Source organism: Coregonus lavaretus (assembly GCF_964263955.1).
Source record: "Coregonus lavaretus genome assembly, chromosome: 24".
In the NCBI taxonomy this organism is placed as follows: Eukaryota; Metazoa; Chordata; class Actinopteri; order Salmoniformes; family Salmonidae; genus Coregonus; species Coregonus lavaretus.
The window spans coordinates 46,828,947-46,848,946 of NC_140011.1; the positions used below are offsets into that span (position 1 = coordinate 46,828,947).

Below are 20,000 nucleotides of genomic sequence, written 5' to 3' on the forward strand. Positions count from 1 at the left end.
AGGTAGAATATGAACTGAATATGAGTCAGGTAGAATATGAACTGAATATGAGTCAGGTAGAATATGAACTGAATATGAGTCAGGAAGAATATGAACTGAATATGAGTCAGGAAGAATATGGACTGATTATGAGTCAGGTAGAATATACACTGTGAACTGAATATGAATAAGGTAGAATATGAACTGAATATGAGTCAGGAAGAATATGAGCTGAATATGAGTCAGGTAGAATATGAACTGAATATGAGTCAGGAAGAATATGAATTTAATATGAGTCAGGAAGAATATGAGCTGAATATGAGTCAGGTAGAATATGAACTGAATATGAGTCAGGAAGAATATGAATTTAATATGAGTCAGGTAGAATATGAACTGAATATGAGTCAGGTAGAATATGAGCTGAATATGAGTCAGGTAGAATATGAACTGAATATGAGTCAGGAAGAATATGAGCTGAATATGAGTCAGGTAGAATATGAGCTGAATATGAGTCAGGTAGAATATGAGCTGAATATGAGTCAGGTAGAATATGAACTGAATATGAGTAAGGAAGAATATGAACTGAATATGAGTCAGGTAGAATATGAACTGAATATGAGTCAGGATGAATATGAACTGAATATGAGTCAGGTAGAATATGAACTGAATATGAGTCAGGAAGAATATGAACTGAATATGAGTCAGGTAGAATATGAACTGAATATGAGTCAGGTAGAATATGAACTGAATATGAGTCAGGTAGAATATGAACTGAATATGAGTCAGGTAGAATATGAACTGAATATGAGTCAGGTAGAATATGAACTGAATATGAGTAAGGAAGAATATGAACTGAATATGAGTCAGGTAGAATATGAACTGAATATGAGTCAGGAAGAATATGAACTGAATATGAGTCAGGTAGAATATGAACTGAATATGAGTCAGGAAGAATATGAACTGAATATGAGTCAGGTAGAATATGAACTGAATATGAGTCAGGTAGAATATGAACTGAATATGAGTCAGGTAGAATATGAACTGAATATGTGTCAGGTAGAATATGAACTGAATATGAGTCAGGAAGAATATGAACTGAATATGAGTCAGTTAGAATATGAACTGAATATGAGTAAGGAAGAATATGAACTGAATATGAGTCAGTTAGAATATGAACTGAATATGAGTAAGGAAGAATATGAACTGAATATGAGTCAGGAAGAATATGAACTGATTATGAGTCAGGTAGAATATACACTGTGAACTGAATATGAATAAGGTAGAATATGAACTGAATATGAGTCAGGAAGAATATGAGCTGAATATGAGTCAGGTAGAATATGAACTGAATATGAGTCAGGAAGAATATGAATTTAATATGAGTCAGGAAGAATATGAGCTGAATATGAGTCAGGTAGAATATGAACTGAATATGAGTCAGGAAGAATATGAATTTAATATGAGTCAGGTAGAATATGAACTGAATATGAGTCAGGTAGAATATGAGCTGAATATGAGTCAGGTAGAATATGAACTGAATATGAGTCAGGAAGAATATGAGCTGAATATGAGTCAGGTAGAATATGAACTGAATATGAGTCAGGAAGAATATGAACTGAATATGAGTCAGGTAGAATATGAACTGAATATGAGTCAGGTAGAATATGAACTGAATATGAGTCAGGTAGAATATGAACTGAATATGAGTCAGGTAGAATATGAACTGAATATGAGTCAGGAAGAATATGAACTGAATATGAGTCAGGTAGAATATGAGCTGAATATGAGTCAGGAAGAATATGAGCTGAATATGAGTCAGGTAGAATATGAACTGAATATGAGTCAGGTAGAATATGAACTAAATATGAGTCAGGTAGAATATGAGCTGAATATGAGTCAGGTAGAATATGAACTGAATATGAGTCAGGTAGAATATGAACTGAATATGAGTCAGGTAGAATATGAACTGAATATGAGTCAGGAAGAATATGAGCTGAATATGAGTCAGGTAGAATATGAACTGAATATGCTTGTTGCTTGTATTTCCCTGATTGCATTTGCGATAGAGCTGTGATCCTGATCACAATTTAATTAAAGCAATTGAAAGATTGAATACATCGGAAGTTTACATACTCCTCAGCCAAATACATTTAAATCAGTTTTTCACAATTCCTGACATTTAATCCTAGTAAAAATTCCCTGTTTTAGGTCAGTTAGGATCACCACTTTATTTTAAGAATGTGAAATGTCAGAATAATAGTAGAGAGAATGATTTATTTCAGCTTTTATTTCTTTCATCACATCCCCAGTGGGTCAGAACTTTACATGCACTCAATTAGTATTTGGCAGCATTGCCTTTAAATTGTTTAACTTGGGTCAAACGTTTTGGGTAGCCTTCCACAAGCTTCCCACAATAAGTTGGGTGAATTTTGGCCCATTCCTCCTGACAGAGCTGGTGTAACTGAGTCAGGTTTGTAGGCCTCCTTGCTCGCACACGCTTTTTCAGTTCTGCCCACAAATGTTTTATAGGCTTGAGGTCAGGGCTTTGTGATGGCCACTCCAATATCTTGACTTTGTTGTCCTTAAGCCATTTTGCCACAACTTTGGATGTATGCTTGGGGTCATTGTCCATTTGGAAGACCCATTTGCGACCAAGCTTTAACTTCTTGACTGATGTCTTGAGATGTTGCTTCAATACAGTGGGGAAAATTTTTATTTAGTCAGCCACCAATTGTGCAAGTTCTCCCACTTAAAAAGATGAGAGAGGCCTGTAATTTTCATCATAGGTACACGTCAACTATGACAGACAAAATTAGAGAAAAAAAATCCTGAAAATCACATTGTAGGATTTTTTATGAATTTATTTGCAAATTATGGTGGAAAATAAGTATTTGGTCAATAACAAAAGTTTCTCAATACTTTGTTATATACCCTTTGTTGGCAATGACACAGGTCGAACGTTTTCTTTAAGTCTTCACAAGGTTTTCACACACTATTGCTGGTATTTTGGCCCATTCCTCCATGCAGATCTCCTCTAGAGCAGTGATGTTTTGGGGCTGTCGCTGGGCAACACGGACTTTCAACTCCCTCCAAAGATTTTCTATGGGGTTGAGATCTGGAGACTGGCTAGGCCACTCCAGGACCTTGAAATGCTTCTTACGAAGCCACTCCTTCGTTGCCCGGGCGGTGTGTTGTCATGCTGAAAGACCCAGCCACGTTTCATCTTCAATGCCCTTGCTGATGGAAGGAGGTTTTCACTCAAAATCTCACGATACATGGCCCCATTCATTCTTTCCTTTACACGGATCAGTCGTCCTGGTCCCTTTGCAGAAAAACAGCCCCAAAGCATGATGTTTCCACCCCCATGCTTCACAGTAGGTATGGTGTTCTTTGGATGCAACTCAGCATTCTTTGTCCTCCAAACACGACGAGTTGAGATTTTACCAAAAAGTTCTATTTTGGTTTCATCTGACCATATGACATTCTCCCAATCCTCTTCTGGATCATCCAAATGCACTCTAGCAAACTTCAGACGGGCCTGGACATGTACTGGCTTAAGCAGGGGGACACGTCTGGCACTGCAGGATTTGAGTCCCTGGCGGCGTAGTGTGTTACTGATGGTAGGCTTTGTTACTTTGGTCCCAGCTCTCTGCAGGTCATTCACTAGGTGTGGTTCTGGGATTTTTGCTCACCGTTCTTGTGATCATTTTGACCCCACGGGGTGAGATCTTGCGTGGAGCCCCAGATCGAGGGAGATTATCAGTGGTCTTGTATGTCTTCCATTTCCTAATAATTGCTCCCACTGTTGATTTCTTCAAACCAAGCTGCTTACCAATTGCAGATTCAGTCTTCCCAGCCTGGTGCAGGTCTACAATTTTGTTTCTGGTGTCCTTTGACAGCTCTTTGGTCTTGGCCATAGTGGAGTTTGGAGTGTGACTGTTTGAGGTTGTGGACAGGTGTCTTTTATACTGATAACAAGTTCAAACAGGTGCCATTAATACAGGTAACGAGTGGAGGACAGAGGAGCCTCTTAAAGAAGAAGTTACAGGTCTGTGAGAGCCAGAAATCTTGCTTGTTTGTAGGTGACCAAATACTTATTTTCCACCATAATTTGCAAATAAATTCATTACAAATCCTACAATGTGATTTTCTGGATTTTTTTTTAAAAATTTGTCTGTCATAGTTGACGTGTACCTATGATGAAAATTACAGGCCTCTCTCATCTTTTTAAGTGGGAGAACTTGCACAATTGGTGGCTGACTAAATACTTTTTTCCCCCACTGTATATCCACATAATTTTCCTTCCTCATGATGCCATCTATTTTGTGAAGTGCACCAGTCCCTCTTGCAGCAAAGCACCCCCACAGCATGATGCTGCCACCCAGACCAGAGGACATTTCTCCAAAAAGTACGATCTTTGTCCCAATGTGCAGTTGCATTTTCGTAGTCTGGCTTTTTTATGGTGGTTTTGGAGCAGTGGCTTCTTCCTTGCTGAGCTGCCTTTCAGGTTATGTCGATATAGGACTCGTTTTACTGTGGATATAGATACTTTTGTACCTGTTTCCTCCAGCATCTTTACAAGGTCCTTTGCTGTTGTTCTGGGATTGATTTGCACTTTTCGCACCAAAGTACGTTCATTTCTAGGAGACAGAACGCGTCACCTTCCTGAGCGGTATGACGGCTGCGTGGTCCCATGGTGTTTATACTTGCATACTATTGTTTGTACAGATGAACGTGGTACCTTCAGGCTTTTGGAAATTGCTCCCATGGATGAACCAGACTTGTGGAGGTCTACACATTTTTTTCTGAGATCTTGGCTGATTTCTGACAATATAACAAGCCATACCGTGAGGTGCTGGGTCCAGTCAGGTCTTTGATAACAATATTACTAGGTACTGGTATCTGAATCCTATAAATTAAAATGGCCAATTTGGGTGCAATCAATTTGCCTAATTTCTCTGAGATAAAGTTACATTTTAACAACATAATGATTCTGGAATGCCAGTCTAACTACAGAAACAATTTTCAGAACAATCTGAGATAGTGGGTGTCATGGCTTGCTAAAATGACATGGAATGCCTCGGTTGTGTTGTGGTTGTGTTGTTGTTGTGTTGTTGTTGTGTTGTGGTTGTGTTGTGGTTGTGTTGTGGTTGTGTTGACATCTGTCTTATCCCCCCCCAAAAAGCACTAATATAATGAATAATAATAATATAAGCCATTTAGCCAAATAAGACGCCGTTTATCAAAAGACATTTGCACTTTTTCTAATTGCACTGACTTTGATGAAAACTTGTTTATTGAGGGAAATTGTTTATTGAGGGAAATTGTTTATTGAGGGAAATTGTACTACGGCTGTGATATGTGGTTGTCCCACCTAGCTACCTTAAGATGAATGCACTAACTGGAAGTTGCTCTGGATAAGAGCATCTGCTAAATGACTAAAATGTGTGTGTGTGTGTGTGTCTGTGTGTGTGTCTGTGTGTGTGTCTGTGTGTGTGTGTGTGTCTGTGTGTCTGTGTGTCTGTGTGTGTCTGTGTGTGTGTGTGTCTGTGTGTGTGTCTGTGTGTGTGTCTGTGTGTGTGTGTGTGTGTGTGTGTGTGTGTGTGTGTGTGTGTTACAGAGAGAGCTGCTGCGTTGTAAACAGGAGGTACGGAACCTGGAGGGAGTCAAGGTGAGACACACACACACACACACACACACACACACACACACACACACACACACACACCAATATTCAAACCTTGACTGGAGGTTACCATGAAATTCTGTGCAAAAAGGCAAACTCAGCCCAAACTCAGCCCAAACTCAGCTCCATCATTCATTGAATCAGATGGCTCATTCATCACAAAACTGACACTGATATTGCCAATTAGCAAACTTAGCCATGACATGCCAGCAACAAATGCTGACACTACACATTCAAGTATAACTGATCAAATTGTGAAAGACAAGCATTGTAATTTTGAATTCCGTAAAGTGAGTGTGGAAGAGGTGAAAAAATTATTGTTGTCTATCAATAATGACAAGCCACCGGGGTCTGACAACATGGATGGAAAATTACTGAGGATAATAGCGGACGATATTGCCACTCCTATTTGCCATATCTTCAATCTAAGCCTACTAGAAAGTGTGTGCCCTCAGGCCTGGAGGGAAGCAAAAGTCATTCCGCTACCCAAGAATAGTAAAGCCCCCTTTACTGGCTCAAATAGCCGACCAATTAGCCTGTTACCAACCCTTAGTAAACTTCTGGAAGAAATTGTGTTTGACCAGATACAATGATATTTTAAAGTAAACAAATTGACAACAGACTTTCAGGACACTTATAGGGAAGGACATTCAACAAGCACAGCACTTACAAAAATGACTGATCATTGGCTGAGAGAAATTGATGATAAAAATATTGTGGGGGCTGTTTTGTTAGACTTCAGTGCGGCTTTTGACATTATCGATCATAGTCTGCTGCTGGAAAAACTTATGTGTTATGGCTTTACACCCCCTGCTATATTGTGGATAAAGAGTTACCTGTCTAACAGAAAACAGAGGGTGTTCATTAATGGAAGCCTCCAACATAATCCAGGTAGAATCAGGAATTCCCCAGGGCAGCTGTCTAGGCCTCTTACTCTTTTCAATCTTTACTAACAACATGCCACTGGCTCTGAGTAAAGCCAGTGTGTCTATGTATGCGGATGACTCAACACTATACACGTCAGCTACTACAGCGAGTGAAATCACTGCAACACTTAACAAAGAGCTGCAGTTAGTTTCAGAATGGGTGGCAAGGAATAAGTTAGTCCTAAATATTTCAAAAACCAAAAGCATTGTATTTGGGACAAATCATTCACTAAACCCTAAACCTCAACTAAATCTTGTAATAAATCATGTGGAAATTGAACATTTTCATAAATCTTGTGGAACATTAATGTAAGTCTCTCATGGCTCAAAGTGGAGGAGAGATTGACTTCATCACTACTTGTTTTTGTAAGAAGTGTTGACAAGCTGAATGCACCGAGCTGTCTGTTTAAACTACTAGCACACAGCTCGGACACCCATGCATACCCCACAAGACATGCCACCAGAGGTCTCTTCACAGTCCCCAAGTCCAGAACAGACTATGGGAGGCGCACAGTACTACATAGAGCCATGACTACATATCAGGCAGTAGAATCAGATTTAAAAAACAGATAAAAATACACCTTATGGAACAGCGGGGACTGTGAAGAGACACACACAGGCACAGACACACATACACATGATAAGACACGCACTCTACACACATGGATGTTGTATTGTAAATATGTGATAGTGGAGTAGTGGCCTGAGGGAACATACTAAATGTATTTGGTAAAGTGTTATGAAATGTAGTGTCATGTAATATTTTAAATTGTATATATGGAACAAGCAAGATGGCGCCAACAGACATGGCAGCTCTGCTTCTAGCTCCGAAGCAACAGACATGGCAGCTCTGCTTCTAGCTCCTAAGCAACAGACATGGCAGCTCTGCTTCTAGCTCCTAAGCAACAGACATGGCAGCTCTGCTTCTAGCTCCTAAGCAACAGACATGGCAGCTCTGCTTCTAGCTCCTAAGCAACAGACATGGCAGCTCTGCTTCTAGCTCCTAAGCAACAGACATGGCAGCTCTGCTTCTAGCTCCTAAGCAACAGACATGGCAGCTCTGCTTCTAGCTCCTCAGCAACAGACATGGCAGCTTTGCTTCTAGCTCCTAAGCAACAGACATGGCAGCTCTGCTTCTAGCTCCTCAGCAACAGACATGGCAGCTCTGCTTCTAGCTCCTCAGCAACAGACATGGCAGCTCTGCTTCTAGCTCCTCAGCAGCAGACATGGCAGCTCTGCTTCTAGCTCCTAAGCAACAGACATGGCAGCTCTGCTTCTAGCTCCTAAGCAACAGACATGGCAGCTCTGCTTCTAGCTCCTGAGCAACAGACATGGCAGCTCTGCTTCTAGCTCCTAAGCAACAGACATGGCAGCTCTGCTTCTAGCTCCTAAGCAACAGACATGGCAGCTCTGCTTCTAGCTCCGAAGCAACAGACATGGCAGCTCTGCTTCTAGCTCCTAAGCAACAGACATGGCAGCTCTGCTTCTAGCTCCTAAGCAACAGACATGGCAGCTCTGCTTCTAGCTCCTAAGCAACAGACATGGCAGCTCTGCTTCTAGCTCCTAAGCAACAGACATGGCAGCTCTGCTTCTAGCTCCTAAGCAACAGACATGGCAGCTCTGCTTCTAGCTCCTAAGCAACAGACATGGCAGCTCTGCTTCTAGCTCCTAAGCAACAGACATGGCAGCTCTGCTTCTAGCTCCTAAGCAACAGACATGGCAGCTCTGCTTCTAGCTCCTAAGCAACAGACATGGCAGCTCTGCTTCTAGCTCCTAAGCAACTTTGCAGTATTTCGTTTTTTGTTGTTGTTATATCTTACATTATTAGCCCAGAACGTTTTTTGTGTTATTACATACAGCCGGAAAGAACTTTTGGATATCAGAGCGGCGGTAACTCACCAGCATTACATCCAGAAATACGACTTTCCTGAATTGGATCCTTTGTTCGTACCCCCCAGGGCAATTTAACTTATCCCAGATGCTGCAAGACGCTGCCGGCGGAGAAGAGGTATTCGGAGTGGACTTCTAGTCCAACTCAGGAGGCGGGCACACCATCCACCGCTTCCGAGTATATTACTCACTAATGTTCAGTCCTTGGACAATAAAGTAGACGAGCTCAGGGCGAGGATCTCCTTCCAGAGAGACATCAGAGACTGTAACATACTCTGTTTCACGGAATCATTGCTCTCTCCGGATATACTGTCCCTGTCCAGCCAGCTGGGTTCTCAGTACATCGCACAGACAGTAATAAAGAACTATCTGGGAAGCAGAAGGGCGGAGGTGTGTGTTTCATGATTAACGACTCATAGTTTAATTGTAGTAACATACAGGAACGCAAGTTATTTTGTTCACCCGACCTAGAATACCTCACAATCAAATGTCGACCGCATTACCTCCCAAGAGAAGTCTCTTTGGTTATAGTCACGGCTGTGTATATTCCCCCTCAAGCCGATACCACGACAGCCCTCAAGAACTACACTGGACTTTATGCAAACTGGAAACCACATATCCTGAGGCCGCATTTATTGTAGCTGGGGATTTTAACAAAGCATATTTGAGGAAAACGCTGCCGAAGTTCTATCAACACTGTAGTACTCGTGCTTCAAAAACTCTCTACCATTGTTACTCTCCCTTCCGGGATTGGCTAAAAGGCCCTCCCCCACCCTCCCTTCGGCAAATCAGATCACGACTCCATTCTGCTCCTCCCTTCCTATAGGCAGGAATTCAAACAGGATGTACCCGTGCTAAAGGCCTATTCAACGCTGGTCTGACCAATCGGAATCAACGCTTCAATATTGTTTTGATGACGCGGACTGGGACATGTTCTGGGTTGCCTCTGAGAATACACAAACACGGTGACTGAGTTAATCAGGGAGTGTTTACGGGACGTCGTTCCCATTGTTAACACCTACCCAAACCAAAAACCGTGGATAGATCGCAGCATCGCGCAAAACTGAAATGCATTAAACCACGGCAAGGTGACTGGGAATATGGTCGAATACAAACAGTGTAGTTATTCCCTCCATAAGGCAATCAAACAGGCAAAACATCTGTACAGAGACAAAGTAGAGTCGAAATTCAACAGCTCAGACACGAGACGTACAGTTGAAGTCGGAAGTTTACATACACTTAGGTTGGAGTCATTAAAACCCGTTTCTCAATCACTCCACAAATGTCTTGTTACAAATTATAGTTTTGGCAAGTCGGTTAGGATATCTACTTTGTGCATGACACAAGTAATTTTTCCAACAATTGTTTACAGAAAGATTATTTAACTTATAATTCACTGTATCACAATTCCAGTGGGTCAGAAGTTTACATACACTAATGTCACGCCCTGACTCAGGGGCCTCGTATTTGTTGAGTCAGGGTGTGTATATTCTATGTTGTGTAGTTCTATGTTTTCTATCTAGTATGGGTATTTCTATGTTGGCCGGTGTGGTTCCCAATCAGAGGCAGCTGTCGCTCGTTGTCTCTGATTGGGGATCATACTTAGGCAGCGTATTGGCACTAGTGGGTTGTGGGATCTTGTTCCGTGTGAGGTATGTTGTTTGTGTACCGTGGACTTCACGTTTCGTTTCGTTTGTTGTTTTGTCGTTGTTTATTCGTTTCAAATAAACATGTATGCATATCACGCTGCGCCTTGGTCTGACCCGGCTATGAACAAACGTGACAACTAAGTTGACTGTGCCTTTAAACAGCTTGGAAAATTCCAGAAAATGATGTCCTGGCTTTGGAAGGTTCTGATAGGCTAATTGACATCATTTGAGTCAATTGGAGGTGTACCTGTGGATGTATTTCAAGGCCTACAGTGAGGGAAAAAAGCATTTGATCCCCTGCTGATTTTCTAATATTCTCTGTGTGTGTGTGTGTGTGTGTGTGTGTGTGTGTGTGTGTGTGTGTGTGTGTGTGTGTGTGTGTGTGTCTGTGTCTGTGTCTGTGTGTGTGTGTGTGTGTGTGTGTGTGTGTGTAGGAGGCACAGCAGCAGAGATTGTCTGTCCAGGAGGAGTGTGTGTTGCAGCTGAAACAGGAGCAGCTCAGATCCAGCATGACCCAGGACCAACTCACCAGCCTCAACGTACGACACACACACATACCGCATGCACACACACTCACTGACTCACATGCACACACACATACCGCATGCACACACACTCACTCACTCACATACACACACATTTTAAAACGTTATTTGAATCAACAAATCACATTACAGGTGAGAATAATTCAAGCATTTCATAGTTCATGGATATATGGACTCTTATGGATAGAGAAAGCACCTTCTTCTCCATACAGCTAGGCTGCCCATGGCAGCTAACACAGAGCAGTACCTCGCTAGTTGCCACATACTGTCAGCCTATGAACATGGCCGAGACTTCCAAATACCAGCTCTACAAGTTTGACTGATAACCAGGGCTGTCCAGACGTGACACGAGGGACTGGTATTTCAGTAACTTGTCAGCAAAGGTCTGCTCCATGTAGGAGTCAAAAGAGCAACACACTTATTTGGTACAGTTTGGTAGGTAACTTTAAATGTAATCCGTTAGTTACTAGTTACCCTAACTCAGTAAGGTAATCTGATTACTATCAGTTACTTTTGGATTGATTTCCCTTTTAAGAGGCCTTAGAAGAAGTCTGAAAGGATCCTTCAAACACATTTGGTGTCATAGTGGTCTCTGATTGGTCGTCATCATTTGGTGTCATCATAGTGGTCTCTGATTGGTCGTCATCATTTGGTGTCATCATAGTGGTCTCTGATTGGTGGTCATCATCTGGTGTCATCATAGTGGTCTCTGATTGGTCGTCATCATAGTGGTCTCTGATTGGTGGTCATTATAGTGGTCTTTGATTGGTGGTCATCATAGTGGTCTCTGATTGGTGTCATCATAGTGGTCTCTGACTGGTGGTCAAACTCGCTCAGGTTGAACAAACTTCAACTTGCACTTTTTTCAATGCTGATTTGAATGTCATTGAGAAACATCCTTTCTGAATTAAAAAGTAATCTAAGCAGTAATCATCTACAATAGTTTTTAAAAAAGTAACTCATCTCATATTTTCGCTAAATGTATCCGCTATAATTTCTTATGATCGACAAAAACTTTTGAACATCAGATCGGCAGTTACTAACTAACCTTCGGCTTTGACTCCGACTCCTCCGCCCTGGGCTCTCTATGTACCTCAGATCCAATCTACGGGCTCCCAGAGGAAACGCCGCGAAAAGAGGCAGGAGATCAGGCTTCCTGTTGAGACTATGGCAAAGGGAAAATTGGCCACCACTTCCCAACATTCTATTGGCCAATCATTTGATAATAAGATGGGGCTGCAGTGGAGAGGGTCAAGGTCCTCTGTGTCCACATCACTGAGTCCTTCACATGGTACTCTCACACCAGAACAGCAATGTCTCTTCTCCCTCAGGAGGCTGAAACGATTTGGCATGGCCCCTCAGATCCTCAGGAACTTTTACAGCTGCACTATTGAGAGCATCCATACTGGTTGTATCACCGTTTGGTATGGCAACTGCACCGCCCGCGACCGGCAGGCCCTACGGAGGGTAATGCATCTACTGCTCTCCCTCTTCCACAGACCATCCACAGATTGATTACCCTATTACAATATTGTCCATTGATTACCATCAGTATCTATCTATCTATCCTGCTACTGGTCAATATTACTCCTGTTTACATGGAAATATTACCATTAGTATATAACCATTAGTATATTACCATTAGTATATTACTAGTATATTACCATTAGTATATTACCATTAGTATATTACTAGTATATTACCATTAGTATATTACCATTAGTATATTACCATTAGTATATTACTAGTATATTACCATTAGTATATTACCATTAGTATATTACTAGTATATTACCATTAGTATATTACCATTAGTATATTACCATTAGTATATTACTAGTATATAACCATTAGTATATTGCCATTAGTATATTACCATTAGTATATTACCATTAGTATATTACCATGAGTATATTGCCATTAGTATATTACCATTAGTATATTACCACTAGTATATTACCATTAGTATATTACTAGTATATTACCATTAGTATATTACCATTAGTATATTACTAGTATATTACCATTAGTATATTACCATTAGTATATTACTAGTATATTACCATTAGTATATTACTAGTATATTACCATTAGTATATTACTAGTATATTACCATTAGTATATTACCATTAGTATATTACCATTAGTATATTGCCATTAGTATATTACCATTAGTATATTACCATTAGTATATTACTAGTATATTACCATTAGTATATTACCATTAGTATATTACTAGTATATTACCATTAGTATATTACCATTAGTATATTACCATTAGTATATTACCATTAGTATATTGCTAGTATATTGCCATTAGTATATTACCATTAGTATATTACCATTAGTATATTACCATTAGTATATAAACATTAGTATATTGCCATTAGTATATTACCATTAGTATATTACCATTAGTATATTACCATTAGTATATTACTAGTATATTACCATTAGTATATTACCATTAGTATATTACCATTAGTATACTACCATTAGTATACTACCATTATTATATTACCATTAGTATATTACCATTAGTATATTACTAGTATATTACCATTAGTATATTACCATTAGTATATTACCATTAGTATATTACCACTAGTATATTACCACTAGTATATTACCATTAGTATATTACCATTAGTATTCTACCATTAGTATATTACCACTAGTATATTACCATTAGTATATTACTAGTATATTACCATTAGTATATTACCATTAGTATACTACCATTAGTATACTACCATTAGTATATTACCATTAGTATATTACCATTAGTATATTACTAGTATATTACCATTAGTATATTACCATTAGTATATTACCATTAGTATATTACCACTAGTATATTACCACTAGTATATTACCACTAGTATATTACCATTAGTATATTACCATTAGTATATAAACATTAGTATTCTACCATTAGTATATTACCACTAGTATATTACCATTAGTATATTACCACTAGTATATTACCACTAGTATATTACCATTAGTATATTACCATTAGTATATTACCATTAGTATTCTACCATTAGTATATTACCACTAGTATATTACCATTAGTATATTACCATTAGTATATTACCATGAGTATATTACCATGAGTATATTGCCATTAGTATATTGCCATTAGTATATAACCATTAGTATATTACCATTAGTATATTACCATTAGTATACTACCATTAGTATACTACCATTAGTATATTACCATTAGTATATTACTAGTATAATACCAGTATATTACCATTAGTATACTACCATTAGTATATTACCATTAGTATATTACCATTAGTATATTACCATTAGTATATTACCACTAGTATATTACCACTAGTATATTACCATTAGTATATTACCATTAGTATTCTACCATTAGTATATTACCACTAGTATATTACTAGTATATTACCATGAGTATATTACCATGAGTATATTACCATGAGTATATTACCATTAGTATATTACCACTAGTATATTACCACTAGTATATTACCATTAGTATATTACCATTAGTATTCTACCATTAGTATATTACCACTAGTATATTACTAGTATATTACCATGAGTATATTACCATGAGTATATTACCATGAGTATATTACCATGAGTATATTACCATGAGTATATTGCCATGAGTATATTGCCATGAGTATATTACCATTAGTATATTACCATTAGTATATATGCTACTGGTCAATATTACTCCTGTTTACATGGAAATATTACCATTAGTATATAACCATTAGTATATTGCCATTAGTATATTACCATGAGTATATTACCATGAGTATATTACCATGAATATATTGCCATTAGTATATTGCCATTAGTATATTACCATTAGTATATTACCATTAGTATACTACCATTAGTATATTACCATTAGTATATTACTAGTATAATACCAGTATATTACCATTAGTATATTACCATTAGTATATTACTAGTATAATACCAGTATATTACCAGTAGTATATTACCATTAGTATACTACCATTAGTATATTACCATTAGTATACAGGTAAAAGTCAGTAAATTAGAATATTTTGAAAAACTTGATTTATTTCAGTAATTGCATTCAAAAGGTGTAACTTGTACATTATATTTATTCATTGCACACAGACTGATGCATTCAAATGTTTATTTCATTTAATTTTGATGATTTGAAGTGGCAACAAATGAAAATCCAAAATTCCGTGTGTCACAAAATTAGAATATTACTTAAGGCTAATACAAAAAAGGGATTTTTTAGAAATGTTGGCCAACTGAAAAGTATGAAAATGAAAAATATGAGCATGTACAATACTCAATACTTGGTTGGAGCTCCTTTTGCCTCAATTACTGCATTAATGCGGCGTGGCATGGAGTCGATGGGTTTCTGGCACTGCTCAGGTGTTATGAGAGCCCAGGTTGCTCTGATAGTGGCCTTCAACTCTTCTGCGTTGTTGGGTCTGGCATTCTGCATCTTCCTTTTCACAATACCCCACAGATTTTCTATGGGGCTAAGGTCAGGGGAGTTGGCTGGCCAATTTAGAACAGAAATACCATGGTCCGTAAACCAGGCACGGGTAGATTTTGCACTGTGTGCAGGCGCCAAGTCCTGTTGGAACCTGAAATCTCCATCTCCATAGAGCAGGTCAGCAGCAGGAAGCATGAAGTGCTCTAAAACTTGCTGGTAGACGGCTGCGTTGACCCTTGATCTCAGGAAACAGAGTGGACCGACACCAGCAGATGACATGGCACCCCAAACCATCACTGATGGTGGAAACTTTACACTAGACTTCAGGCAACGTGGATCCTGTGCCTCTCCTGTCTTCCTCCAGACTCTGGGACCTCGATTTCCAAAGGAAATGCAAAATTTGCTTTCGTCAGAAAACATGACTTTAGACCACTCAGCAGCAGTCCAGCTCTTTTTTTCCTTAGCCCAGGTGAGACGCTTTTCGCGCTGTTTCTTGGTCAACAGTGGCTTGACACGAGGTATGCGGCAGTTGAAACCCATGTCTTTCAAGCGTCTCTTGGTGGTGGATCTTGAAGCCCTGACTCCAGCAGCTGTCCACTCCTTGTGAATCTCCCCCACATTTTTGAATGGGTTTTTTTTCACAATCTTGACTAGGGCGCGGTGATCCCTATCGCTTGTACACTTTTTCTGACCACAGTTTTTCCTTCCCTTTGCCTCTCTATTAATGTGTTTGGACACAGAGCTCTGAGAACAGCCAGCCTCTTCTGCAATAACCTTTTGTGTCTTTCCCTCCTTGTGCAATGTGTCGATGGTCGCCTTTTGGACAGCTGTCAAATCTGAAGTCTTTCCCCATGTTTGTGTAGGCTTCAGAACTGGACTGAGAGACCATTTAAAGCCCTTTGCAGGTGTTTTGAGTTAATCAGCTGATTATTTTGTGGCACCAGGTGTCTTCAAAATGTAACCCTTACACAATATTCTAATTTTGTGACACACGGAATTTTGGATTTTCATTTGTTGCCACTTCAAATCATCAAAATTAAATGAAATAAACATTTGAATGCATCAGTCTGTGTGCAATGAATAAATATAATGTACAAGTTACACCTTTTGAATGCAATTACTGAAATAAATCAAGTTTTTCAAAATATTCTAATTTACTGACTTTTACCTGTATTACCATTAGTATATTACCATATATTATTTATATTCTCCTGATACCAGTCACTTTTTATATATAAACTTACCTTAACAATTCCAGTACCCCTGCACATTGAATAAGCCTTTAGTCTTGAAATCTTTGGTTGTTTACAACACTACCGTACTCACTCTGTTTAGCACATGGCCTCACGTGAATCCTTAAAGGGGTGGGTGGGGCTAAGGCTTGGCCTCACATGTGAATCCTTAAAGAGATGGGTGGGGCTAAGGCTTGGCCTCACGTGAATCCTTAAAGAGGTGGGTGGGGCTAAGGCTTGGCCTCACGTGAATCCTTAAAGAGATGGGTGGGGCTAAGGCTTAAGAGGGTGTGAACGATGCTGAGTGGGTGTAGACAAAAAAGAGCTCTCCAGTAAGTGTACCAAAACATTCAAGGGACATTTTCTCAAAAGTATGGTTAAAAGTTTATCAACTTTCAAAGCAGAATTACTTTCCCATTGTTCCTCAACTGCTGATACTTTTATCCAATGTAAAAAACACAATTTCAAATGTTGCTACATAAGACCAAATCGAGCCGGTCGGTCACATATTCAACCACTCCAGTACCCCTGCATATTGAATAAGGTACTGACCCTGACCTGTATATACAAACATTTCCATGTTTCTAATTCACATCGTAGTTCTTGTTTTTATTTTAATTAAACATTTTATTATTATTATCATTATCACTGCATTGTAGGAAAGAGCTCTCAAGGTACGAATTTCACTGTCCTGTTTTACAGCTGTGGTATCCTGTGCATTTTCACTGTCCTGTTTTACAGCTGTAGTATCCTGTGCATTTTCACTGTCCTGTTTTACAGCTGTGGTATCTGTTTTACAGCTGTAGTATCCTGTGCATTTTCACTGTCCTGTTTTACAGCTGTGGTATCCTGTGCATTTTCACTGTCCTGTTTTACAGCTGTGGTATCTGTTTTACAGCTGTGGTATCCTGTGCATTTTCACTGTCCTGTTTTACAGCTGTGGTATCCTGTGCATTTTCACTGTCCTGTTTTACAGCTGTGGTATCCTGTGCATTTTCACTGTCCTGTTTTACAGCTGTGGTATCCTGTGCATTTTCACTGTCCTGTTTTACAGCTGTGGTATCCTGTGCATTTTCACTGTCCTGTTTTACAGCTGTAGTATCCTGTGCATTTTCACTGTCCTGTTTTACAGCTGTGGTATCCTGTGCATTTTCACTGTCCTGTTTTACAGCTGTGGTATCCTGTGCATTTTCACTGTCCTGTTTTACAGCTGTAGTATCCTGTGCATTTTCACTGTCCTGTTTTACAGCTGTGGTATCCTGTGCATTTTCACTGTCCTGTTTTACAGCTGTGGTATCCTGTGCATTTTCACTGTCCTGTTTTACAGCTGTAGTATCCTGTGCATTTTCACTGTCCTGTTTTACAGCTGTAGTATCCTGTGCATTTTCACTGTCCTGTTTTACAGCTGTGGTATCCTGTGCATTTTCACTGTCCTGTTTTACAGCTGTGGTATCCTGTGCATTTTCACTGTCCTGTTTTACAGCTGTGGTATCCTGTGCATTTTCACTGTCCTGTTTTACAGCTGTGGTATCCTGTGCATTTTCACTGTCCTGTTTTACAGCTGTAGTATCCTGTGCATTTTCACTGTCCTGTTTTACAGCTGTGGTATCCTGTGCATTTTCACTGTCCTGTTTTACAGCTGTTGTATCCTGTGCATTTTCACTGTCCTGTTTTACAGCTGTGGTATCCTGTGCATTTTCACTGTCCTGTTTTACAGCTGTGGTATCCTGTGCATTTTCACTGTCCTGTTTTACAGCTGTGGTATCCTGTGCATTTTCACTGTCCTGTTTTACAGCTGTGGTATCCTGTGCATTTTCACTGTCCTGTTTTACAGCTGTGGTATCCTGTGCATTTTCACTGTCCTGTTTTACAGCTGTAGTATCCTGTGCATTTTCACTGTCCTGTTTTACAGCTGTAGTATCCTGTGCATTTTCACTGTCCTGTTTTACAGCTGTGGTATCCTGTGCATTTTCACTGTCCTGTTTTACAGCTGTGGTATCCTGTGCATTTTCACTGTCCTGTTTTACAGCTGTGGTATCCTGTGCATTTTCACTGTCCTGTTTTACAGCTGTGGTATCCTGTGCATTTTCACTGTCCTGTTTTACAGCTGTGGTATCCTGTGCATTTTCACTGTCCTGTTTTACAGCTGTAGTATCCTGTGCATTTTCACTGTCCTGTTTTACAGCTGTGGTATCCTGTGCATTTTCACTGTCCTGTTTTACAGCTGTAGTATCCTGTGCATTTTCACTGTCCTGTTTTACAGCTGTGGTATCCTGTGCATTTTCACTGTCCTGTTTTACAGCTGTGGTATCCTGTGCATTTTCACTGTCCTGTTTTACAGCTGTGGTATCCTGTGCATTTTCACTGTCCTGTTTTACAGCTGTGGTATCCTGTGCATTTTCACTGTCCTGTTTTACAGCTGTGGTATCCTGTGCATTTTCACTGTCCTGTTTTACAGCTGTGGTATCCTGTGCATTTTCACTGTCCTGTTTTACAGCTGTGGTATCCTGTGCATTTTCACTGTCCTGTTTTACAGCTGTAGTATCCTGTGCATTTTCACTGTCCTGTTTTACAGCTGTAGTATCCTGTGCATTTTCACTGTCCTGTTTTACAGCTGTGGTATCCTGTGCATTTTCACTGTCCTGTTTTACAGCTGTGGTATCCTGTGCATTTTCACTGTCCTGTTTTACAGCTGTGGTATCTGTTTTACAGCTGTGGTATCCTGTGCATTTTCACTGTCCTGTTTTACAGCTGTGGTATCCTGTGCATTTTCACTGTCCTGTTTTACAGCTGTGGTATCTGTTTTACAGCTGTGGTATCCTGTGCATTTTCACTGTCCTGTTTTACAGCTGTGGTATCTGTTTTACAGCTGTGGTATCCTGGCCAATAAACGTTGAAACTTCATTACAATATTTTTGCTGGTAACATGTAATCAGTTACATCCCAACCTTGATGGTTATCATCAACATCAAACCAACTTCTTCTTAAACAAGAACGTGTATGGATGTGTGCTGGCTATCAGGTCGACAAGCAGTCTGACAAGATCATTTTAGTGAATATGCACTGATAGTGGGACTGCCTGTCTCACCGCAGTAGCTATTAAGTTCCTTCTACACACAAACACACACACACACTCCCATCCATATTGACCCAGTTGGTTGTGTCGTAGGCGGAGCTACAGAGGAAGTTGGACGAGAGGAGCAGGATGCTGAGTGAGTGTAAGGTAAGACACACATCCTCTATCTCTCTCACTGAGGTCTGGTAATGTACAGGGGAGTAGGATGGTCCATTTATGTGTATGTGTGTGTGTGTGTGTGTGTGTGTGTAGAAGGAACTTGGACAGAAGGACAGACTGCTGAAGGAGAACCAGCTGCAGAAGGTAATACCACACAGACACACACAGAGAGAGACACACACAGAGAGAGAGACACACAGAGAGAGAGACACACACACACACAGACACACACAGAGAGAGACACAGAGACACACACAGAGAGAGACACACACAGAGAGAGACACACACAGAGAGAGACACACACAGAGAGACACACACACACACACACACACAGAGACATACACACAGACACACACACACACACAGACATACACAGAGAGA

The 20,000-nt window shown here is 39.8% G+C and overlaps 1 protein-coding gene across 1 annotated transcript in view; it reads left to right on the top strand.

Moving 5' to 3' along the window:
- The window catches only part of LOC311099915 (dixin-like), a gene marked incomplete at both ends in the record, with an annotated part of 56,397 nt that overhangs the window by 17,443 nt on the left and 18,954 nt on the right, over nt 1–20,000 (top strand). The window contains 4 exons of the mRNA XM_084140632.1: nt 5,600–5,650; nt 10,565–10,669; nt 19,554–19,607; nt 19,713–19,763. Of these exons, the coding sequence (XP_083996758.1) occupies nt 5,600–5,650; nt 10,565–10,669; nt 19,554–19,607; nt 19,713–19,763 (261 nt within the window). The remainder of the gene's footprint in view (nt 1–5,599; nt 5,651–10,564; nt 10,670–19,553; nt 19,608–19,712; nt 19,764–20,000) is intronic.